Here is a 26,275-nt window from a genome sequence, read left to right as displayed (position 1 = left end):
ATAATACAAATAACAAGGCTGGAGGAAAAAATGAAAATGTTCATGATGTTTTTATATAAAGGCAGGAAAGGAATGGTGATGTTATAAAGAAAAGTAGGGAGATTAGATTAACCTTTCACTATAGAGATGTTATATAGCATGCTGATGGGTTTGGGCTTAATATCTTGGTAGTGAAAATAGCATCTGTTAAAATATACTATGCAGCAGGAAATATTCTAAATATCCTACAGGCTCTCTATTTTATCTTTGCAGCTCGCCTGTCAAGCATTGCAGGTGAAGTAACTAAGCCACAGCAAGGCTAAATAACCTGCTCAAGGTTAAAAATGCTAGAAAGTACTAGATTGCTAGGCATCCAGCTAAGGCAGTTTGAGTCCCAAGTCCATGATCTTAAACACTTTGCTCTGCTGCTACTGAGGAAAGATGAGAATTTCAAGACCAGAACCCACTGAGATAGGTCTAATTTAAAAAGAAGTTTCCAGTAAGTCTGGCCCAAGAGAGTCTTGTACTAGGGAATCTAAGACTATATCTCTAGGTAAGGTGATGTGCTATCACACTGTATCATGGGACACAGTAACCACTGAGGGGAATGGAAAGAAGGGTAGGCATCTGAGATAAGCTTCCACACTTCCAGCTTGAGTCACTGTTAGTTGGCCCATGTCTTTAACAGGAACAAAAAGAAAAGGCTGAGGACATAGAGATCTCTATTTGGACAAAATTTCAGTCTAGAGTGCCATGAAAGCAACCTACTTTGGACATACACTGCATTGGGGATGGCCTTGAAGCATTTAGAAATTAAATTTATAGCTCCCAAGAAGCATTATAGAATGATAGGATGGATTATAGATAATATATAAGATGAAGTCATGGTGGTAGATGATGTCACCGAGGAAAAAAACGGGCAAAATGCCTAAGCCTAGGAAGCTTGGTGAGAAATACATTGACAAAAATCCCTCTTAACTCAATAAAAGTACTGGTGTCTTTTGGGCCCCACAAGAGTGAGGTCACATCTTCACCACAATGGCACTTACTCAGCAAGACAAAACGTCCTTAGATGGCACATGACAGTACTATGCTCAGCTGTCCTTAAGTAAACTTTTGGAAGAAACACCTAATTAAAACTTTTTGTTTATGCACTGCATATCATTAATATTATAGCAGAATGTATTATGGGGAATAAGCATGCACAACTGGAAAACTGCCACTCAAAACTGTCTACACAGGGGCTGGGAATGTGGCCTAGTAGCAAGAATGCTTGCCTCCCACACTTGAACCCCTGCATTCGATTCCCCAGCACCACATATAGAAAATGGCCAGAAGGGGCACTGTGGCTCAAGTGGCAGAGTGCTAGCCTTGAGCAAAAAAAAAGAAGCCAGGGACAGTGCTCAGGCCCTGAGTTCAAGGCCCAGGACTGGCAAAAAACAAAAAACAAAACAATAACAACAACAAAAACTATCTATCACAAAAGACCCTCTCCTAGATTATCAGCCTTAAATTTTCTCAGATACTTTACTTTAGCTTCAGTGAGCCCGTGCCTGTCTCATCACTCCTCTGTCTTCTTCTCAGTTCTTAGTTCAAAAAGTGAAGAACCTGAGACAACACTTAATCAGGAACCCCACCCAATAACAACTTTGTCCCTGGTAATATAAGCAGAAATATCAGATGGGATTTCCAGAAGGTTAACAGTAGCCTTTCTGACTGTTAAATAAAACTTGTAAGAGGCCATCTGTTTGGACTGACCTCCTGCACTGGCCTAAGTGCCTAAAGTAATATGGAGATTAAGCATAGTAACCACTTTGGTTGGGTTCGGTAGCTGTAGTGAAGTTGTTTTCTGTTTCCCATCCAGTTTCCTTTTACTTTTTTTTTTTTTAACTCGAGGCCTCATATTGCTTCTACTTGAGTCATGCCATATAGTCTTTTTTTTAATTTTAGTTCAGTTTTCCAGATAAGGCCTTGTGATCCTCCCATCTCTACCTCTCACATAATTGGGTTTATAGGGATACACCACCATACTCAGCCTTAGGTTCATTTTCCTATTGTTCTCAGAATCTGCTCTGGTTCTGGCTGTTGCCCAACTGTCAAATCATTTTTGGGCTTTTTTTTTGTTTGTTTATATAAATTCTACTCGATGTAATTGGCTTAAGGATGATCTCCTTTTAGCACATTCCTGCTTCCTTCTGCTTGTAATGTGGAGGTGATAGATGGAGGTGCACAAGCTACCTTGGCCCTGAGGTGACCTTGAGGATGGAAACCACACATGGAGAAGCAGCCAAGGCCATGCCCCGAGGACTCCACAGATTCACATTTCAGCACTAGACCTCTTTAGTAAATGTCATTGTAAGAGACATTTTCTGGTATAGGAGTTGAGGGAAGACAGATGAGGGACTTAAGAGGAGACATGCTTAATGGGAGACATCTCTCTTCTCAATCTAGGAGTGGCCGAATGTGCTTGTAGGTGAAGGCAGGGAAGTGGAGGGAAGCCGGTGACTGCTCTGAGCCTTGTTCTTGGTGTGATGCGCTCTGTTGAGAATGAGGAAGGGTAATGGGAGAAGAATGAAGGTTACAGTAGAGAACTTGAAGATTGGATAAGGACCAGAACAGCCACAATGGAGGTGACAAATGGAATTTGGGCCAAAGAAAAGAGAAAAGCTGTTGTTGTTTTAAATATATTAAAATTCGGAAAAATCTTCCCCCTCTCACAATACAACTTTTGTATTAGATCATCTCAGAGATTTTTTTTAAAAAGCCCTACTCTTTCTTTTGGGAAAATCTTTAATTGTGCAGTTGCATAAGTCAGGATAATAAAGTATGGCAATTTGGCAATTTACCACTCATTTGATCTATGTTGTTAGACAATTCAAATCATTCACTGCTAAAACGATTGTCTTTGTAGTAAAAGATATTCCTGCATAAGTATTAAATCCTTTTATATTGTACTACTAGTAGTACAATATAAGTTACATTTGAATCACATGGGCTTCACATCTAGGATAAATTTTAACTGCTTGTGACTACAAACACATTCTTCTTATTTGTGTTTTCCATTAGGTGGTAATGAACCCAGAACCTGTCACTGGGGTGCGTTTGCAGACTGGCAGCCATAAGTAGCCAGGGTTAATTGCGACCTTTCTGTTGTTTAAAGATATTCAGAATTTTTGTTCTTATTATTAGAGGATAAGATGTGCTTGGTTTTCTTTGTACTGCATACGAATATTCATTCTTAAATGACACTATCCTTAGAGACTTTAGAGCAAAACCTTTCATAATATTTAGCTATTTTTAAATGTCAGGTACAGTGGAGTTTATTGCTTTGCCAGCGTATGCTATCACCCAAAGTCTCCTATTTTTAGTGCTATTTAACAGATTGTCAGTAAATTGATAACATTTCCACTGTTGGAAGATATCCAGTCTCCTCTTGGGAAAGGAGGGCAGGTGTTTTCCTCTGACTTGTTTTTTGGTATTTGTTGACTGAAAAGGGACATGTAAACTAAGAAAATATTTTAGGGATGTATGTATATATGTGTATATGTATATATAATTTTGTTGACTTTAAGCAGAGGGAAATATTTCACAGCAGGGGTATTTTAAATACAAAAGGGCAAATACACAGTGAATCTTAAGCACCTGAGTTCTTGGAAGCCTTCACTTATTGAGTCCTAGGCATACTACTTAAAATGGTAGCCAGGATTGGATACAGAGCCTAATTTGGTGAATGGAGAAGGGGCTGTTGGTTGCTGGCACGAAGTGCATTGTTGGATCTTGTTGAAGGCAAGCTTCATGACTTTAAGCAAATGTTTTACCAGTCCTATCCTGGACTTTCTTACACATGAAATACAGATAGCTGACCATCCCATCATGGTCCTCAGCATGAATCACTGTAAAGAATGATTTCTATGATAAGGTCTGTGAATGTATCCCAGGCTCTGATACAAATGTAAGGCAGTTTGGGTCATAAAAGAAATCTTTTCCAGGTGCTGGTGGCTCACACCTATAATCCTAGCTACTCAAGGGGCTAAGATATGAGGATCATGGTTCAAAGCCAGCCCAGGCAAGAAAGTCCATAAGGCTTTTATTTTCAGTTAACTAAAAGAAAACTGGAAATGGCACTGTGGCTTAGAGTGGTAGGGTGCTAGCCTTGAGTGACAAAACTCGGGGATGGCACCCAGGCCCTGAGTTCAAGCCTCACGACCGAAAAAAAAATTCTAGAATTTTCTAGGAGGACGATGTATTATTATTCAAACAACTATATAAAGCTAATATTGACTTGTGGGGTCTTTGAAGTCTATGGGTCAGAGCCATGGGCCCTGTCTATTCTCATATTCTGCATCCACATTTTCAATCCTGTCAGAAAATATTTGCAAGGAAAAGTTTCTGCTGTAATGAATATGTACAGTCTCATCTTCTTGTCCTTACCCCCTAAACAGTAGAGTATAAGAATGATGTACACGGCATTTACATTATACTAGTTCTAAGTAATCTAGGGATTACAGGAGAGTATGTGGACATAATATGTAAATATTACAGTATTTATATAAGAGATCTGAGTATCTACTCAATTTTGGTATGTTCTTGGGAATCCTGGAATTCAGCCCCCTCAGATTCCAAGGGACCACTTATAGGCAAATATTAGTTAAGAGGACATTAAAGCTAGATAATAGCCTTGCATGGCCATGGATAAGTCCTTGTGGTTCAGTTGTACCTAATAAAATAGGGATGATGATAACATTGACCTCATGTTGCTATGAGGACTAATGGAGGAAATAGCACCTGTAAAGTGTATGACTATAAGCCCTCAGCAGAGTTTAGCTGTGGTGGTTATAATTTCACTTGCCTGCTTTTCTTTTTATTTTGTGTTACTATGATTTGAACTCGGGGCCTCCTACTTGCCAGGCAAGTAGTCTATCACTTGACTACACACCCCCAACCCCTTTTGCCTTATTTTTCAAACAGACGCTCTCTTTTTTGTCCAAGGCTGGCCAAGACTTCACTCTCCCTGTTTACACTGCTGTGTGTGGCAAAGATGACCAGAGCTCGCCACCACACTACACTCAACCTCCAGTTCCTTTTAAGTAGTCTGACACTCAAACTTTGCATTCATTTATACCAAACTGACTCCTTCCTCCCAATTTGAAGGTTTTATTTTGTTTCGTTTTGGGAATCAAATCTTAAAAATAAATGTGTCTACCGTTACACAGAAACTAGCTTTTGAATTTATTGCAGTTAACTCCCATGTCTTCCTTTTTTTCAATAAGGGATTCTATTTGAACATTTGTGTAAAAAGGATTGCTACCATCAAAGGAAAGTACAGAAGTTGATTGACACATGAAATAAACTTAAATTTTATTACAGTATGTTTTATTAAATTGTGGTTAAATTTTTTTTGTTCTTTTCCCCTTTTTTCTCCTCAGCTCTCACCTGAAATTTAATAACCTCACCCTGATTTCAACTCATGGACTTCCAGGGAGAAAACCATACAGTGAAGAAAGGAAGTTTTTAGCATGCGAGTATGAATACTTCATTCTAAGGCCTATGTGTCCTAATTTGTGGACAATGTTTTTATGCTAAATAATAAGATTCCGTCTGGAAATAGTAGGACAAGGGACAAGAAGGCTCTTCCCCTAGAGTTGTGGAAATACTTAGGAATTCTAACTCAGCAAGGGAATGGCTCATCATGGCAGAGCAAGGCCACTATTGGTATTTGCAGAAAGATAGCTGCCTTATTCCAGTAACAGAGCTTGGGACCCAGCCATCCCTGCTTTGAGTTCTAAATGAGATGACAGGGCAGTGTGGCTTACTGATGTCACTGGTGTCTGTATATCACATACCTACAACTACCATACCCATTTGTAACCAAAGACTCACCAGGCAGGCTCACTATGCCAGGCCAGGAAAGCTTGGTTGTTCTTATCCCAGTAGATTCACGAGCTGACATCATCAATTTGTAAAATACTATTCCATTATAATACCACTCCCATTCATTTTAATTACTGGTAGCAAAACACGGTACAGAAGTAGGAGATTTGTTGCTTCTGAAACTAATTTCCCAGTGTTTCAAATAAAGACAGATGAAATTGTTCTCTCCTGGAATGGAGAAGGGGTGTCACACCAGAATCCTCGATGAAGACACCCTCTTTCTGCTATGAAAAAGACCTGCTTTGCCTTCCAGGGCCTCCTTGCCAGTCAAACCAGGCCCAGTTGTGTTGTTATTATCATCTCATTGTTGTCTGTGATGTAAGAGAGGAAACACAGGGCCTCTCTTGAATGTGTGCTGCTGCTGAGTTGCATCCCCAGGGTCCACTTTTATGAGACATGAGTCAATATGAAATGTAAGGACATGAGATTTGAACGAAGAGAATGCTGGTTCACATCCTGCCACTACCTTCTTCCGTCTAGACAATGGATTTTATTTCTTGAGCTTTGGTTTTCTTGATTGTTAAAGTGTTTGCTAAGCCGAGCTTGCTGGACTTTGGTGGTGGTTGTCCACATCAAAGCAGCATCAAATTCTAGCTCACAGTAGAGGACTGGCACATGGTTACTGCCTTGCTTGTTTTCCCCTCTTTTGGAATTACATGATTCCCAGGAAGTGCTGGTTTGTTGGCATCTTGAAAGGACTTTCATTCAGTGGGCTTAGTGAAAGTTCCTCTTTCTCCCCTTGTTGGGTGAGGAGAGAATAGTGTAAAGGACTTTCTGTGAGTAGGATACTGCAGAGGTAGACCGAATGTTTGGGTGCCATCCTTGCTTCTATTCTTTCCTCTCTGCAATCTCAACATGGTCACCACAGCAACCCAGAAGAACTGTGACTCACATCGTCAGCTCCTTTCTGCCCAGAACTGCACTGTCCAAGGCAGTAGTTAGAGCCACATGGGGATACTTAATTTAAATTAATTACAGTTAAATGAGATGAAAAATTCAGCTCCTCAGTCACATTAGCCATATTTCAAGTGTTCAAACAGCCACATATGGCCAGTGGCTACTGTACTAGCTCAGCTCCAGTGCATTTGCATCATCACAGAATGTTCTATAAAATGTTCAGTAACTACAATGTCCATAAACAGAATAAGCAAGTACGTATATTGAGAGTCCTTGCTTATTTTCCTCTTAAATGTCATTTCTTTCCATGATGCCTACCCAGACTACCAGATTATCCTGTTCACTTGTGAACAATGCTCTTAACACACTTGCTTTTTTTCTTGCTCCTGAAATCCTTCTAAACATTGTGGAAATTGCCATTTGAAATTATGTTTACTCTCTACATTCCAAACCCTTCGATTATATTGTTATCTCCTCAGGTAGGAATTTTATCCATTGATATGTCCCCAGTACTGAGCCATAGCAGGCATTTAATAATGCAGAATACATGAAAGTTACTCCCAAAGAAACTGCAAAAGCCATCTCTATCAAGTAGGAAACACATTGAACCCAGCCAGATCTATTTGCCTAGGTAACCTCCTATTATCTTAATTCTTAGAAACCACAGGTTGGGCTATGAACAGGATGTTCTTTTCTCATCCTTCTTGTACCCTAATAAAGGAAATTGTCTCTGGTCACAGAGTTTAAAAATAATAAGTGAAAATGAAATCCATGGATTTAATCATTTAAATTCCTCATTCTAAATACTAATTTTAAACTTGTTCTTAACCAGTGTTTTGCTTCATTATTATTGTTATTATTTTTAATAGCCTTTTTTTTGCCTTCCCTCCCATCCCTACCTTTGGTGGTATTGAGGATGTGCCTAGGATCAGCTGAAAGGAAAATGCCTGCAGGGAGAGAAGCAGGAAGCAGGAGAAAGCCACTAATTGGACAATCATCCCTGAATAATTGAAAGTTAATTGCGGTAGTCTTTCTTCTGAGAGTGACACAATTAATCCACTCTGGAAACCTCTAAGTTTCATTTCAGTTCTGAAGGGTCTGATTCCATGAGGTGCAGGTCTTACACTGGCTCCCCCAATTTGGCTTCCCTTGTGGCCCTTCTCGCCATTAGGTTGAGAGCCATCGCATCCTTGAAGAAGCAGGCTATACCTCCTGCATGCTTTCTGAAACTCCCCCAAGTCTATGCTTATATTTTTATTAGCTCCTTATTATCTGTCCCTAGGTTTTCCTGTGAAGACAACTTTGTTGTTGGTTTTTTTTCCTACTTCTAGGGATCAAACTCATGATCTCGTACATCGTAGGCAAGCACTCTACCACTGAACTACATTACCAGTTCCCTTTCCTGTTAAGCTTGCTTGGGAAACATGAAATTTCACTGATGTGCCCTTTTTTTGTTCCTTCTGTCTTCCCCAGAGAATCCTAATAGAGCTTTGTCTCTTTGTCACCCATCAGTGAGACAGTCCTGACTGCCTTAGAATCTTAGTACTTATTAACTCTTCCTCAGAACGAATTTGAGGGACATGTCACTAGCAGTCTCTGATAGACAGATCTGCTCACCTGGTGGGGAAATTGAAGACGGTTAAGATGGATAGTAACATCCAGAAGGGCCAGCATATACTTACACTGTGGCATTTTAAACAGAGAAATGTCAACATAGAAGCAGGTCATAAAATGACCTGCCCATGCTCTCCACACTGCCTTTGGTATATGAGTAAAGGTTCTTAAAAATCAGTTCCTACTGGACACAACTTTACATTGTAACTCTAAAACGTACATACTGACATTATCAATATTACTCTTCTACTGTCATCAAAAATAGTATTGTCTTAGCCTTCCACAAATTTTCCTGGACAGCTTTTATCTTTCTCAGTAAATCCTATGCACTAATCCCTATGCACTAACTATATTTCATTTTTCCTCATCTTGGGAAGCTTACAGTAGCGACTGTCCTTTGTGTGTGTCTCATGAATGTACAGGATATTGAAGTTGCCTGTGTTCTTGTAAAGCTACCAAAATGGTTTTTAAAGAAAATTTCATCTCACTATCCATTACTTGGCTGTGACAGACCAGACCCTGTTTTTTTTTTTTATTAAGAAGAAATTTTCTTGTTTTTAAGTGTTGTTTCATGGAGAGATACAAAGCCCAGAGCTCCCATTTCTTTCACAGGTTCTGTAACAAAGTCTAATGTGCATCCATTACTAGAATTCTCTTTGTGTGGTGAGACTAGACTTGTATGTGGATCAAAAAGGAAAAAATGTCCTCCCATTACCACTTCAGAATTCTGTTTGCCTCCAAAGAGAGTACACAGGATTATGTATCATTAATATTATTTAGAATAATACCCTTCGCATATGCATCCCACTTGACAAAACAGTGTCTCCTATATTCTCATGTCCATTCCTTACAATGGGTGAGGCATGTGGGGTGGGCTCATTATCCTGTGGCTGAGAGGTGTGGAAATTGGGTTATACAGGGTTCCTGGGGTCCAGGCTCATTGGCAAAAGATACAGACCCTGGCAATTCTTTTTGGAAAAGATCATGCATCCTAAACTTAAATGAAGCACTACTCAGTGTCCAATTGTCTTAGACTCACCATCTCCAGACAAGAATCATTAAATGTCCTTTATACAAGGCCAAACCTTTCAGAAAATTCCGCAAATAACCCTCTGAGACCTTACACAGACCCAAAGTCACAGGTGCCCACTCCTGTCACATCATAGTAGAGAGCTCAACTCAACAGAAGCCTGAAAATGAAGGCCTATTCAGCCACCAGTACCCTCAAGCTTAGAATTCACCTCTAACCAGGGCCAGCTATATATACAAATACCTGTTCCCCCTAAATCACCTCTGTGCAGAGTGAACTCTAAGTCTCCAGGGATTATACTTGCTATAAAATATAATTCCCTGATTGACATCTTCTTAAAATGTTTGTTGTTATAGCATAAAGCCATACATTAATTCTAAGAATGAGTGGTTTATGGTAATGTATTAGCAAACAGGAAGAGTTCTGAATATTAGGCCTGGGTCCCCTGCCTTTAGGAGTGTTCCATGATGCCACCTTTTTTATTCCTTTTGAGTCTGTGGTCAGAGCAAGTTAACAGCTAACGTGTGTTTATAATCCCCATGAAATAAAAGCACAAGAAAGAGTAAGTGATTTCACTCTCTCTCTTTCTCGTCCCCCACATCTCCCACCCCACCCCCCACTGGCCTGAGCCAGGTGGAACAATTCAGCTTTAATGGGAAGATGTCAATTTATGACAAAGTGTTTCATAACGAAAAATCTAGTATCAGCCCTGGTAAACTCACAGCAAGAGCACAGACCCAGCTCACTAGGGGACTTGAACCAGCTCACCAGATGTCTAATTAATGCCCGCTGTCAGCTGCTTAAATGTCACTGATGGAGCTTCTCTCTTCGCAGCCACTGTTTTAATGATAAAGATTATGCATTGATGTCACTCTGCTCCTGGGTGAATATTGTGGTTGGTAGAATGATTGCCATAGACCGAGCAGCCAAGCAAGTTGTGCTTTCCCAGGATGAAATCGTGTTCTACGACCACCTCATTCTCTGTACTGGGCAGCAGTACCAGGTAAGCCTTGGCATTGGGGTGCCAGTGGCGTGTTGGATCTCCAGGGCTAATATGTTTACCAGGGCACATGCTTTCTGGGTACAGACAATCCCTTCTTGCCCAGACAGCTGCCACTCTATATTCATAAAAGTGTTCTTCAAGGCCCGCACACATGACCAGAATTGTATCTGCAAAACCCTCCCAGAAACCTATTCCAAGAAAAACATTCTGCTCAAGGATCAAAATCACAGCAAGTTGGAAAAATGTCACTTTTGAAGCTGTTGTCCCAAAGTCTAACACTTAGGGCTTGCCATAGCAGAATCCAGACGCAACCAGGCTTGCATTTGTGGTAAATTAATTTATGCCTCAAGAGGCTAACATTTGGCTGGGGCGGCGCATTCACGCAAAAGTATTTCAAACATGTGCACCTTCTGTCAACCCTTATTTTATTTTGTCTCTCAGTTACAAAACTAGGAAATCGGATTGACTGGTTTCCAGTGACCATGCTTTCTGTCTCATTACTCTCTTCAGCCACATTTAAATAAAGCATGGCTGGATAGAAGTGGAGTTGTTCAGTGTGTTAGAGCAGCAGATTTTAGTATGCCCATTTCATAGTACACATTAGCATTTCCTGTGGTCCCCAAATAAGGTACTTTTCCAACAAAAACAGATTTATTTAACAGCAGAATGGGGTGCTGATGGCTCCCTCCTGTGTTCCTAGCTCCTAACGATGCTGAAATCTGGAGATCGCAGTTTGAAGCCTGCCCAGTCAGGAATGTCCATGAGACTCTTAACCCAATTAACCAGCAAAATGCTGGAAGTAGAGCTGTGATTCAAGAGGTAGAATGCCAGCCTTTAGTTAAAAAAAAAAAAAGCCAAGGGACAGAACACAGGGCCTGAGTTCGAACCTTGGGACTAGCACGCACGCGCACACACACACACACACACACACACACACACACACACACACACACACACCCAGGCAACTTAACTTACACCTATTTTCCTGCATGACTGTGGATTCTGGCAGAAATGTGTGTGTGTGTATATTTCTTTTCTATTTCCTAGCTGGGAGGAGGCAGTATGTGGAGGGAACAGATAGATTCCCAGCCCACATGACACCACCAGGGAGGCTAAGCAGCTCTGAGCACTTAGCGAATGTCCTCTGCCTCCTGCAGTAACTGTCCACAAGTCACTTGAGATCAGCTGGAGTGCTTTGAAAATACATCTATGCCTAGAATAGCCTATGCTCCTAGAAATTGTTTAATTTATCAGGTGGGGTCTGACCATCAGTATTTTTATTAAGCTCCCCATATCATTCTAAGGTAAGACAGAGAACCACCTTCAGGGCATTCAATCCTAGACCTTATAGCAACATTTCTCAAGCTGCACTTTACCGGTCCCAGCCCCCAGGCATCCATTAAGATGTAGATTCTGAACTGGAAGTCTGAGACAGCAACAAACTCCTAAGTGAGATGGGCAGACTGTAGCTGTATAAATCTTTCAATTTCTTGTCCTTTTGTTGTTTTTTAAAATAAGGAAATCTTACTCTCCAAAGAGTAGATGAGGATTTTTGGTTATGGGATAAAAATGAACTGAAGGAAGATCTCATTTTGCTGTATAAGTGGCTCTCTTCCTTTTAAAACATTAAACGGAAGGCAATATCTTATACCCCTTTAGCTTGTCCCCCCTCACCTGCCCAGGGAGTTCCAGCTGCTGCCCGCAACTGCCTACTTTGGAAACAGAGCAGGAGCCCCAGCCAGCTGTCCATAGACTAGGGCATCTGCCCATGTGTGTCCAGCTGCCCCTGCAGCTTTACTTTGTGGCACATTAAGCTCTTGCCCTTTTTACAGTGGGAAAAATGAAATGAAGAAGTGAGAAAAGGAGTTCCAATTTAATTTCTCCAGAAGGACATAAAAATCAAAGGTACATAGAGTGATACAGAAAGGGCAACTAAAGTCACTAGGGAGCTACTTGTTCTTACTTCTTTTTCCATTTCTTTCAGTCCAAGTCTCTCATGGTTTTGTCCCAATTTATGAAAATAAAGATAATGAAAATAAAGCTTAACCCCAAAGCAAGAAGACAATGTGGTATAAAATATAACTCTTAACTTTTAATCAGATCTTTTATATGGCATGCCTCACTCTAAAATATTCTGTAAGATTTTATGTCCATATATGTGTATATATATATAGTCCTTAATTTTTTTCAAATTTTTATTATCAAACTGATGTACAGAGAGGTTACAGTTTCATACGTTAGGCATTGGATACATTTCTTGTACTGTTTGTTACCTCGTCCCTCATTCCCCCCCTTCCTCCTCCCCCTTTCCCTTCCCCCCATGAAGTGTTCATTTACACTAAACAGTTTTGCAAGTATTGATTTTGTAGTTGTTTGTCTTTTTTTACACTGTGTCTCTCGATTTTGGTATTCCCTTTCAATTTCCTAGTTCTAATACCAGTATAGATGGTTTCCAATATACTCAGATAAGATTACAGAGATAGTGTAGATACAGCACAGGAAGGTGATACAAGAACATCATCAAGAGTAGAAGCTACAGATACACATGGGACGTAGTTTAAACCACAAAATGTGTGCACGTGATAGAATCTTAAATGATATTGCAGGGCTGAGAGTGAGGAGGGCTGGTCTCTTGCCTAGTTTACCTACTATCCTCCTCCCAGAAAGAGACAAAACTAAGACTTTAGTTTCCAGTAAGACTAGTATGAGTAGGCAATACAATGTGGTATTCAAAAGGTTCATAATATCTAGACCAGGTAAATGGAAGTATGATAACCAGAACAGAGTATCCTCAGGCAAGTATCTGCTATAACCTAGCTGGGCTGGAGAGCTTTCTCTACTATTGTGCCTCCCAGGCACACACATTTAACAGCATCTATAGGAATGCATCTTATCTTGAGGATGATTAAAGGTGAACATGGTAGCTCAAGGTCAAAGAAAAGTGGCTATTTGGAAACACAGCTGAAGATTCTCTAATAGTTCTCTCACCTGACAGCTGCAGTCTGTCTTGTCTCCTTGAGTCTAACTTAAAAGCTAGAAGAAAACTTTTCTTACCCGAGGAAAATACTGTCTAATTAATTGATTCCAAGCAAAGTTAAATTCTTTTTCTCACTTAGATTCTGACATTTCTCATAGAAAAATGAGATATTTCTCATCCTCTCATGAGAATAGGTGGGGGTGGGGGTGGGAAATGAACAATTCCAGCTGAAAACTAACAGATTACTGAATGCCTTCTCTTTAAAAAATCCCAATGAATGAAGCAAGAATTTTTAAAAATTACTCTTTAGTGTGAAGTGACAAACAAAAATGAAACTCTACAGAATTTTGGAGAAAGTATGACAAATCAATCATTACACGTCCCCCTAAATCTCTCAAATTTGAAGGTACCAGAAAGCCATGCTTTTATGTGCTCCAAATAACTGTAACAGAAAAGTTGGAGTCTTGCAATGGTGTTAAAGCACAGGTGACAAACACTACACGTTATTTTAAAAAGTGACTTTTGTCAATGTGAAATTGACTACAAAATAGAAAATGATTACTCCATTTAAATCAGTCTAATAAATAGAAGGTGAGGTGCTAAAAGAGGAACATGTAGGGGATGCTAAAGTAGGTCAGTGTTGACTCCTAAGGAAATAAGAATAAAGAATGCTTTTGAGTCAGGCACCAATGGGTTACGCTTGCCTGTAATCCTAGCTACTCAGAGGCTGAATGAGCTCTTAGGATCACAGTTTGAAGCCAGCCTCTGCAGGAAACTCTGTGATATTCTTTTCTCCCCAGTTAACTAGCGAAAAGCCAGAAGTGGAGTTGTGGTTCAAGTGGTAGAACTTGAGCAAAAAAGATAAAGGACAGCACCCGGGCCCTGAGTTTAAATCTCTGTACTAGTGTGCACACACATGCGCGCGTGCGCACGTGCACACACACACACAGAATACTTTTGAACAACTTAGAAAGATTCAAACACTGGAGAATTTTATTAAAAGGGGACAACGAAAGGAACAGAAAAACTACAATGGTTAGAAGTGAAAATACAATCAGAATGACATAAGAGGAAAATTCAATTATGACAGTTGAGTGCCATGATTTCCAAGTACCATGTTAAATGATTGGGACTTTTTATACTAAACTCAAAATGCAAGAGAAATACCCCCATCAAAATGACACCAAAAGTTTACAAATATTGCATATAGCTGCAAGTGTACAGCAAAAGGCTTATGTGAGACAAATCCATGAGGGCAGCAATATGTATACACAACAAAGGAAAATTGGAGAAAGAAGAACATTAGCACTGACAGCAGAATGTATGATGAATGATCATGAACTCAGTACCTCCTGAATGTTACATTCTCAAAGGATATATCACGGGTACACTTGTTTGTTTTTCTTTTCCCTGTTGGCTACATTTAAGAGGAGGGAAAGAATAACCTGAGGCATATCCAGAGGCTTAAAGTCATTTCATGTTTAAACACAAGGACCAAGATTCAGAGTGGCCAGGATGACCAACCAGTCCTCAAGCCATTGAAGGCTTTTTTTTCTGTAGAAAACAAGTTAGATACATACACCATGGTCCCTGGAAATGGATTTAGGACAGTCTCCCAGAAAATCATAGGAATACAGTACTTACTCATCCTAAGAAACAGCTTCCTAACTCCCTACCCCTCTAAAACAGCTTTCTGCTAGTCTGAAAGTCTAAGTGGGAATGGCCAGCCCAGGAGGCAGGAGCCTTCTGTCCTCAGGGTCCTCATTAGGACAGGCAGAGTACCTGAGGGCTTGGAATGTTTTCTATGAGGTATGTGTGTGGTAGCTGATGTAACCCTCACAGTGACTCTAGATTGGTGTCATCTTCATCCCCATTTTAGAGATGAGGGAGCCAGGCAAACCCAAGATGAGGTAATGTACCCAAGATCTGTTTCCACTGCTGAGCATTCCTGCTTCACAGACCTTAGTCCTCGCAACAAGAACATGTAAAACATCTAATGTAGAGCTTGCATGCAAGGCCCCAAAGTTGCCTTTCTTTCTTGTCCCCGGTACTGGACATTTTTTTCCTTTAGAACTTTTCTACCAAACAAAAGGGCCAAAAAAAGGGCAAGAGTAGTAGCCCAGGAGGCAAACTCGGGTTACCTTGCTGTGTCATTTGGCTTTCACAAAAGCACTTGTTTGATTTTAATTTAAACCAGAGTAATACAAAGTTGAACCTCAAGGGTCTGATTTTAATTGAAAAATCAGATCTGACCATACTGGACCTGTGCTCGTTTGTGAAGCTGAGTTGTGACCAAATGCTGTGGCTAAAACACATACCTTCTGGTTTACTAAGGAAGTTTTGACATGAAAGATAATTGTCAGTCACCATCCTTTCACACTCGCCCTTTCATGATTTCACTGTTGCTTCCTCTACAGTAGAGAAAAGTTTCTGCTTCCACTCCCCATCTGTGTCCAAAGTGGGAGAACAAACGTTATGTTGGGAAGATCCTGTGTTGAAAGAGACAAGGGAGATAGGGAAAGAGAATATTTCCTGGACAGAGTGGGCAAAAATATTATAATTTTCTAAGTAAATCATCGTTTTCTGCCTAGCACCTCTGAACATTTGAAGTTTAGTCCCTGCTAGAATTGCTTCTTCGACAGATTGTTTTAACCAAAATAACCATATGAAATCCAGTCCCATGTCCTTTTCCATAGCCTTACCATTCCTGCATGAAGAAGTGGGATATAGGCATAATCTCTCTACCCCAGGAAGGTCCGTTTGAGTGCCTACATGAATAGAATTTGGTGTGGAGAAACAGCTCAACTTCCAGAACTAAGCTAGAAAACATAGAACTCTCTGTACAGTTCTCTCTCTCTCCCCCTCAGGACATTTACCCTTGGGAGGAAGGTGCCATGTTTTGAGGAAATCCAAGCCACACAGCAAGCCCACCTGTGAGCACCCCAGGTCACCATCATCAGCACCTGCTAGACAGACAGTGATGTCTCATTAGTTGTGGAAACATGCTCAGCATGTTCCCTGGGGGAAAGAAACAGGACTGAGAAATTTACTTCCCGCCTTTGTACCCTCCCACCTGAGGAAGAGAGATCTTCTGACTTACAGAATCTGTGACTCTAATAAATGGTTGTTTTCCTTCACAAAGTATTGGAATAATTGGTTATACAGAATTAAGTAACTGGAACAATTACTTCTGAGAATTGTCTCTAAGTGGTCATTCTTCCTGTTTGTTTCCTTGATGTTTTTCCCCTTTCAGTTGAAGCTGAATTATCTATACATAGGAACAAAATAATACATACCTGTATTGGACATTGCTATGTATATTTCATCTTCTTTTAACTATGTCAGAGCGTCATCTCTCACCACTGCAATAAGAATTTCTCTGTAACTTATCTCAGGTCCCATGTCCTACAGGGGTGGATATTAGTGAACACCCTACGAACAGAGAGGTTGCTGAGCTCAGTATGCTGCGCTACACTGGGAAAGTCCCTCACAATCTTTTCATTCTCAATGATGAGGAAGATTGCCTCAACGCCCTGACTTGGATAAGAAACAATTCCATCATCACAGAAGGTAAGGATATTGGTAACTGCATCTTTTCAGAATAGGGTTTTATTTTTATAATGAGTCTCATTCTTCATCTAGTTCCAGTGTATAATTAGTGCCTAATTAATTCCAAGCAAATCATTCATCTGTCATGCTTTGTTTTCCAGATTAATTTACAACTTGTTGTCATTTTTGGATACCCAGCATGTTTGCTGAGGGAAAGAAAAGGCTTGAGATAGTTTAATTATCTATAATTATTTTATTACACAAAATGAATATCCAAAGAGCAAAGCATGGCTAAAATCATTAACTAATTAAAGAATAATTTAATAAGCAAACATGTTTAGCAATTATATGGAAAATATGTGTCCTTTTGTGAAGCTCAAAAGACCGAGGAAGAAAAAGAAAGGCCTGCATTGGAAGGGTTCTTTCTTCTTTTTCTAGCCATTGTTTTCTTTCTTCCTGTTGTCTGTATAGTCCTTCCCACAGATTCACATATTTGAGTTTCAGACCACTTTTAAATCAAAATTGTACAAATGCTTCCGCCACTCAAAAGCATTTGCTCAAGAATGGTCTTCTATACTGCCTGTGTTTCATTGAAATTATTTGACTTGTGAGACAACCAGAATAGGGCCTGGACACCTCTGGGTCTGTAGTTTTAAAAATGGAAGTCAAGCATTGGAGCCATACAGTGCATACTGCCCCTTTATTTTACATAAGGCCAGAGGGAGTTGGTGACCTAGTTAAATACCGGAACTGTGAGAGCAGAGATTAGGGTCCTAATCTCCAGTGGGGGCCAGAGATGTAAAGAATTCTACATGCCCAGAAAGTGGAACATCACTGTAAAATTAAATATATTCATTTATCTAAACATAGTTAATTTCACTAAGATAATTAGTGCATTAATAAAATAAATACATTAATTCACATAATATATCAGTACACCCATTATAATAAAAATATCATTTTGAGCTAGAGGCCTAGCTCAAATGGTAAAGTACCTGCCTAGCAAGCAGAAAGCGCAAGGCTTAAACCCTAGTACTGGAAGTCAGGCAGCAGTGGCTCTTGTCTATAATACTAGCTACTCAGGAGGCTAAGACCTGAGGATCCTAGTTCGAAGCCAGGCAAGGAAGGAGAAGTCTGTGAGACCCTTATCTTCAGATAACCACCAAAAAGCCAAAAGTGAAGCTGTGGCTCAAGTGGTTGAGTGCTAGCCTTGAGCACAGAAAGGCTCAGGGACAGACCCTCGGTTCAAGCCCCAGAACTGGCAAAAAATGTTTTGAAGTTACTAATGTACTAATTTTTACTTACTAAATTACTAATTTAAAACTTAGGAGTGGGTTCCAAATGACATCTGATCCATAACTAGATCTACTTGCTAATACTTATGGGCTGTTTGCCTCTGAATTTATCAAAGAGACTGGTCTGGGGTTTCATCTTTTATGCTCTCTTTGTTGGGATTTTGCATTCAGGAGTGAACTAGTCTTCCAAAGCACTTGGAAGATTTCTGTATTTTGAGGTGGACTGAATATTAAGTAATTTAAAGGTTGGACAGGAATATAAAACCAACTGGCTCTGGAATTTGGTGTAGAGCTATACCAGCAACCCAAATGTAAAAATTGTCATAAAGTATTTTCATATTTTCACTATGACTAGGTAATACTTTCAGCTTTGCAGTTACATATATTTCAACCTGCTTTTACATTTTATCCATTCTTTAATAATTGCCCGTGACCTCCGCAGACTTCAGGATTGCTTTTTTTTTTTTGCATTTTATTTTTTTTATTTTTATTTTTTTTCAAATTTTTATTATCAAACTTATGTACCGAGAGGATACAGTTTCATATGTTAGGCATTGGATACATTTCTTGTACTGTTTGTTACCTTGTCCCTCATACCCCCCTCTCTCCTCCCCCTATCCCTTTCCCCCCATGGGGTGTTCAGTTCACTGTATTCGGGGGAATGTCTAATACAGAGGCCCACCAGACTTCTAATGTAAAGTGTCAGAAACAGTCATACTTTGGAAACCTGCTGTTGCAGCAAGAAAGCAGCTACAGAAATACACAAATGCATAGGTATGACTGTGTGTCAATTATGTCCACAAAAACAAGTGACAAGCCATGGCTGCAGATTCCAAATGTGTGGCAAACCATTACCATTGCAGCAAGCCCATACTCAAGTGTAACTTCAACAACTTGAAAGCACAAAGCATTCCATGTGTCTTAGGACATGCCTAACTCTGAGAGCCTTTGCTACTTTCATTTTAAACTTGGAATGATTTGGGAATGTGGACTAAAAAGCACTTTGTTATTTGTTTAAGACAGTGTCTTAGGATGGAACCCAAGCTGACCTCAGACTTAACTGAGTAGATGAGGCTGGCCTCAAACTCGCAAACCTCATGACTCAAACTCCTGAATGCTGGGATTACAGATGTGTGCTACCACCTAAAGAGCATCTTGACCAAAAAAAAAAAAAGTCTTTAAAACTGAGTGGTGCGATCTCTTATGGCTGATTGTTGATGGCAGAGATTAGAAATGGCCAGACAGAAATCTCCTTGAAGTATCTTTTCCTTTTTCCTCCTGGTTCTCAGAAGGGGAAGAATGTCAGTGTCATTCTGTGATTGTCAATGACAGTGATGCTCCAGTAGCCACTTAAAGGGAAATGCTTTTATGAGATTTTAAAAGGTCTCCCAACAGCCACCACATAAAGTCACTCCGAGTGCCTGCTTTTGTCCACTGTGCAGTTAGGATAAGAAATCTGCGGAAATTAGTTTTTATCTTAAATGTAGAGAATGCCCCCCCCCCAGGTCTGGTGTTTAATGACTCTCTGGGGCCTTTCCTAGGTAGGTGTTCTTTGCACTCAGGTGTGGACACTACCAAATTCAGTGTCTGAAAAGGCTGAGCCAGCCATCTTAATTAAATTCTGTATAGTGGTCCTTCCAAATGACTTCTCATGTGAGAAAAGTTAAAAAGAAAAGTATTACCTCCTGCCTTCAGGAAACTCTCTTTGTAGCTTTTCCATAATTCAAATCATATTGAAGCATGCCTTTAATTAGTCCCATACAGCTCTTACCCTTGCAATTGTTTTCCCATCCCTTCCTCCAGCCCCTTGGTCCTTTCTTCTTTATCCAGCCCCCATTGCAGCATCACGGTGTGATAGTCAGAATCCTATAGCAGAGCAAACTGAGGAGAGTCACTCAGTTGACTGCAGAAAAGCCATCCATGAATGACAGTCAGCAAGGCTTAGGAAATACAGAGCAGAGCAGAACCCAGCAAGACAGGTCATCTCCAAATAGAACCTCCCAAACATACCCTGGGCTTTCCTGGCAGGTTTAGCAGGTTCTTGGCAGGTTCTCCATGTGTTTAGCAGGGAGAGGAGAAATCCGTGTTTGTGCCAACCCAAGTTGCCTTGATGACTTCTTTGTCCTAAATGAGACATTGGCTATGAGACTTGAGAGCCTTGTCACTGGCAATTCAAATCCCATCTAACACTGTGAAAGACCCAGTGGTCTTCCCAGAGCTGTATTTTGAAACATTTAGAATGGTGTTCTTTACTGGAGCTTCAAGCCACTTCTTTGAACATTGGAGCTCTAATTTTTCTAAGTATTCCTTGTATCTTGCACCATGCCTGGTATGCAATAGATGTTAAATAAACTGTTTAGTGAATGTAAGTGAAGACAGCCCACAGTGAATCTTTTTCTCTCCTTCCCCTCGTCTTATGGTGAGTCTTATCCAAGCATTTATACTCATCCTAACCTGGTAATTGACAGCCAATCACGATGAAGACAGGAAAGCCCTTGGCTGAGATGGAAGGCAGTCTCTTAAAACTTCCTCATGCAAGTAGTAAATACATTGTCTGAGCAGGGTGAAGGTTATCATCATAAATACACATTTGTCAAGGTCATCTAGTTCAGGCTCTGGAATTGATAGTTTAGGTGCAAATTTGGGATAATTTCCTTGGATGATTTGTTGAACCCCTCTTTGTGTTAGAGTCTCAAGAACAGCTTCCTTCCTTGCATAGGTTGTAAGGAAATTCATTCAGATAAATAAGGTATCACTTGCCATAGTCATGAGGGTATTTCAGCTAGGGAAGAGTTCAATAAATATGAACTGAGTATTGTAAATAATATAAACTGGATCTTGAAAGACTCCACCCTTAACCACAGTTTCACTTTCCAAGGCTTCAGTTATTTGTGGCCAGCTAAAAATATTAAGTGGGAATATTTAAGTAGTCTGGAAATGTTAAGTGGAAATTCCCAGAAGCCCTGTTCTGAGTAGCATGAGGAAATCGTGTGCCTCCTTGCCAATGGACATAAATCATCCCTCTGTCCAGCATATCCATTTTATATACTACCTGCTTGTTAGTCACTTAGTAGCCTTTTTAGCTTCAGAACAACGGTCACAGTATTTCAGTATTTGTGTTCAAGTAACTTTTTTTGTCGGTCATGGGGCTTGAACTCAGGGGCTGGGTAGGGTCCCTGAGCTTTTGTACTCAAAGCTAGCACTCTATGACATTAAGCCACAGCACCACTTCCTGTTTTTAGTTGCTTAATTGGAGATAAGAGTCTCACAGTCTTTCCTCCATGGGCTGGCTTCAAACACTCATCCTCCGATCTCAGATGCCTAAGTAGCTAGGAATATAGGCATGAGCCACTGGGACCCGGCCAACTAACTTTTATTTTACTTAATAATGTCCCCCAAATAGAAGAGCAGTGATAGTCATGTCACTTTTACCAAAGAAAAGCACAAAGTGCCTCTTATAGTCAAAAGTTTGTCATAGGTACATGTGTTTCATACAGTACTGTGTGATTGCAGGCATCCACTGAGGGTCTGGAAACATATCCTTTGTGGGTGGGAGACAGAGGCAGCTGCACTATTACTGCTACAAGTGATGGAATTACAGCCTACACACCCAGAGTGTCAGTCCCAGCCCTTGCCTTATGGTGGTAGAGAAGACCTATCAATCTTTACACAAAAGTTGGAAATCCTTGTATATCAGATGTCCATTGGTTGCATGGAGGCTCTGTAGCCTCTGTGGGATTCCTGGAGGCTATGATGTTGGAGAAGGCTTCCCAGGGAAAGGAGGATTTGAGACCATCTATGAAAAGTGCAGGGTAAGCAAACAGAGAGAGAGTGAGCAAGAGAGAGCGAGTGTTGGAGAGAGATCTGTGTTTCTGAAAGACAGCCATCATGTGAAAGACAGTAGTGGGAGAAGAAAGGGCAGGTAGGAGAGGAATACTGGAGACCCTCGGGTCTCCATCCAAGACCTTATTTTTAGGAAATGGGGATCCAGTGAAGGGAGATGGCCAATGAGCTCTGGAGGAGTGACACTGGACATGGAACACACTTTAGGAAGGTAGCCTTTTTACCTGTGGACCCTTGTCAGCAGAGAAGGGGGTCTGTAAGAGTGGGTTACACAAACTAAAGCTAGATCCTTATACATCACCCTGCACAAGAATCAATTCTAAATGGATCAAAGACCTCAAGATAAATGCAGTTACCCTGAAAACATTGAAGGAAGAGATAGGAGAAACACTTAGGCTCCTTGGCACAGGTCAAAACTTCTTAAAAAAGAAACACAACAAATCAAAGAAAGGTTGGACAAGTGGGATTGCATCAAACTGCAGAGCTTCTGCATGGCAAGGGCCATAGCTAGCAAGATAAATAGAAAGCCCTCAGATTGGGAGAAGATCCTCACTGGCCATACACAGACAAGGGCCTCATATCTAAAATATACTTAGTACTCAAAAAATTAAGTTCCCCCAAAACAAATCCTCAATGAAACAACTGCCCCCTTAATAAATGGGCTAAAGACTTAAAGAGAGACTTCTCTGAAGAGGAAATGAGAATGGCCAAGAGACACATGAAGAAGTGCTCAACATTACTGACCATAAAAGAAATGCAAATCAAAACAACGTTGAAATTCTACCTTACCCCAGTAGGAATGGCCATTATCAAGAAAACTCATAACAACAGATGCTGGCAGGGATGTGGCCAAAAGGGAACCATACTACACTGTTAGTGGGAGTGTAAACTTGTTCAACCACTCTGGAAAGCAGTGTGGAGGTTCCTCAAAAGAATAAGAATAGAACTCCCCTATGACCCAGCAACTCTGCTTTTAGGCATTTACCCAAAGGATTGCAAGCAAGACTACACTAAAGCTACCAGCACAACTATGTTCATCGCAGCACAGTTTACCATTGCTAAAACATGGAACCAATCCAGATGTCCCTCAGTAGATGAATGGATCAAGAAAATGTGGTACATATATAATGGAATTCTATGCTTCTATCAGAAAGAACGACATTGCCCCATTTGTACGGAAATGGAAAGACTTGGAAAAAAATCATTCTAAGTGAAGTTAGCCAAACCCCCAAAAAATAAACTCTATGTTTTCCCTCATTTAATAATTTAATAATAATTAACATGTCTAGGATAGTCCTAGCAGAAGATCACAGTATCTCAATAGCTATATACATAATAAGAACACATAAGATGATGCTAAGAGAAATGAACTCCAAGTTATGGAAATAACTTTGTCATTGTTGTTATTTTCAATGTGCTATGTGAAATTATGCCCTTTTTTTTGTTTTTCTTCCCCAAGGTTTTACCCCTGATGTCACTATAATTGATTTTGGTGCCCTGGGTATTATATATATGTTTATCAGAACAAGGGAAGGGGGACATCAAAATGGAGAGACAAAGGATGAAAGGAAAACCAATGCAATGGCAATACTTACAAGACAATATACTGTAAACCAACTGTACAACTGGGGGGAGGGAACTAGGGTAGTAGGGGAAGGTGAGAAAAAATGAGGGAGGAGGTAACAAGTTTGATAAGAAATGTACTCACTGCCTTATGTATGAAACTGTAACCCCTCTGTACATCACTTTGACAACAAATAAATAAATGAATAATAGAAGAGTGAGTTACAAGGAGTATTGATAGCCAATTGAAGATGGGGCAGTTGCGGGGGCTGGGGGGGGGGAGCAGATGATGACCAAAAATGATCAGTTTTGCTCCATTCAGTGATCTGATGATACAGACACATGTAACTTAATACATCAGTAGTGGATGGTTATATTTGAGGAGTGTCATGCTGTGGCATGCTTTTTGTGTGTGTGTGTTTTCTTTTTTGGTACTGGGGTTCGAACTCAGGAAGTTGCACTTGCCAGGCAAATGCTTTGCCACTGAGCTACACCCCAGCCTTGTGGCATGCTTTTTGAAAGACAAATGGGATCTGTCACCGTATTGGGGACATGTTAGTCCTTCTTTTCTCTTCTCTTTCTCCCTTTATCTCCCTGCAAATCCTAGAGAAGATATGGACATTCTCCATAATACTTCACTCTCATCACTAATTTCCCCCTTTCCAGATTACTTTATGCTAGGGGTGGAGAGAGACCATCAGAGATAGCACCTTTCTCACCAAAAACAGAAGGGAAAACCTTGTCTCATTGACTGTGTTTGGAAAACACACTCTAAGAAACCCAGGCTGGACTATCCTGAAGCACAGCAAATAATAAAGGGCTCAATCTCTAATTGAGAGAGATTCTTGTAGGATAATGGATGGTGGGTGGCAATTGTTATGGATGCCCCTGGGAGGAGGTCAACTCCTTGAATTATCTACCCACAATATGTAAATACACAGATGGTACCCAGAGAGTGTACTGTATTTCATCCCACAATCTTCTGCTCCCAAAAGAGAAGCTAGTTGTTCTGTGATGGAATTAACCCAGGCTGAAGTGGTATACCCTTTTCTGGGCTCTCCAGTTGGCCGGGTTGATGGATGTAAGTGATTGTAAATGACTAGAACTGCTCCTGGGTAGTGAAGAAAAGCTCATGTCGCTGGCTCAAATGCTGCTGTCAACTGTGAACAAAACCTGGAGTGTTCAGCTAGGGGTTCGGATAGAACCCAGCAACCTGATACATTAGAGCAGTTTATGGCGTTAATTGAAACTAATTGAAATTCATCTGCTATTACCTCTGTACTCTCCATGAAAATGAAAAGTAGGGCAAAATAAAGTAAAAAGAATGAAACTGCCCTAATGGCTCCAAATGGATCAATTATTTTCATCTTTAGCTAAATACAGTTTACTGCCTTATTAAAAGCATGTTTGTAGGCAAAGTCTAACATTAAAATTCCAGTGCATGAATCACCCACAAAGCCTTTGTTCTGTCTCAGATATTGTTCTCTTTTTTATTTGGAAGAGCAAAAAAATGGGACAGGTCATGCTCAGGTCAGAAAAATCTTGTGCTTTGACTTAGAAAAAGTAGAATGACCATTGTGGATATGCAATGCTTTTATAAGTATTTACTTCATAGTGTATTACTATCCTGTGATTATTTTAAAGTTCTTATATTATCTAGTAATTTATTAACTTATCCAGAGAAAAGCATCAGGTAGAGCCGATGTTTTGGTGATGTATTATGGAGCCTCTGAAAATGTAGTGCAAGGATGTCTGTGCTGGGTCTGGGGCAGGATTCACTGGTCCAAATGCAGCTGACCACCAAATGCTGCTGACCTTGAGTTTATAACGCTTCTGTGCTCAAATTTCTGTATAAAAATAGTTCACGCTATTTTACAGGTCTTTCTGAGGATGAATGAGACCTACATAACCATTGTATGTCTCTTTCAAAAGAAATTTAATCATTGTTCAAATGTAACAGAATAGGAGCCAACATTATGGTACTTGCCTGTAATCCCAGAAGATGGGAGGCTGAAGCAGGATTACCAACTCATGTCCAGAACAAAACAAAATTAACAGGGAAAAATACAATGGCTTGGCAAATGTGCATAGAAACAGTTAAAATACACAAACCATGATACAGCATGTAATTCTTATTTTCTCTGGCTTTAAGAACAGAAACTCTGAAGGAAAGTTCATGTGTACATAAATCCTTGCATTTATTTATTATATTCTGGAACTCTGATTTCATGGCCAGACCACTGGGACACCTGTCCCTGCTTTCTAAGTCATGATTAACACTGTATTTTATTTCTTGAACCTAATTGAGAGATCAACTTAATATTTTATTTTTATCAAGTAATTCTATCTTTAAATATCAGTGAGTTGTCTGCCTTCTGACACAGAAACAAAGGGTGGTGAGATTCCCCAACTCTCTCCCTTGATTTTCACAAATGGAAGAACTTTGAACACAGATTCATTGGCATAGCTGAAAATCTGTAAACTATTATGGCTGAATGTTCCTGGTCACTTCCAAAGTTGCTTAGTGCATTTATGTCCACCTCCAAGAGTGTGTCAAAAGCAGAAGACTGTAATCCTAGCTACTCAGGAGACTG

General features: G+C 40.2%; 1 protein-coding gene across 1 annotated transcript in view; it reads left to right on the top strand.

The window, feature by feature from the left end:
• The window catches only part of Cfap61 (cilia and flagella associated protein 61), a 242,956-nt gene that overhangs the window by 154,357 nt on the left and 62,324 nt on the right, over positions 1-26,275 (top strand). The window contains exons 19-21 of the mRNA XM_048348715.1: positions 5,406-5,501; positions 10,286-10,454; positions 16,827-17,001. Coding sequence (XP_048204672.1) covers positions 5,406-5,501; positions 10,286-10,454; positions 16,827-17,001 — 440 coding nt within the window. The remainder of the gene's footprint in view (positions 1-5,405; positions 5,502-10,285; positions 10,455-16,826; positions 17,002-26,275) is intronic.

Source organism: Perognathus longimembris, chromosome 6 (genome assembly GCF_023159225.1).
Source record: "Perognathus longimembris pacificus isolate PPM17 chromosome 6, ASM2315922v1, whole genome shotgun sequence".
Lineage (NCBI taxonomy): Eukaryota > Metazoa > Chordata > Mammalia > Rodentia > Heteromyidae > Perognathus > Perognathus longimembris.
Note: the sequence above shows the minus strand (reverse complement) of the source record. Positions and strands in the feature narration are given on the sequence as shown.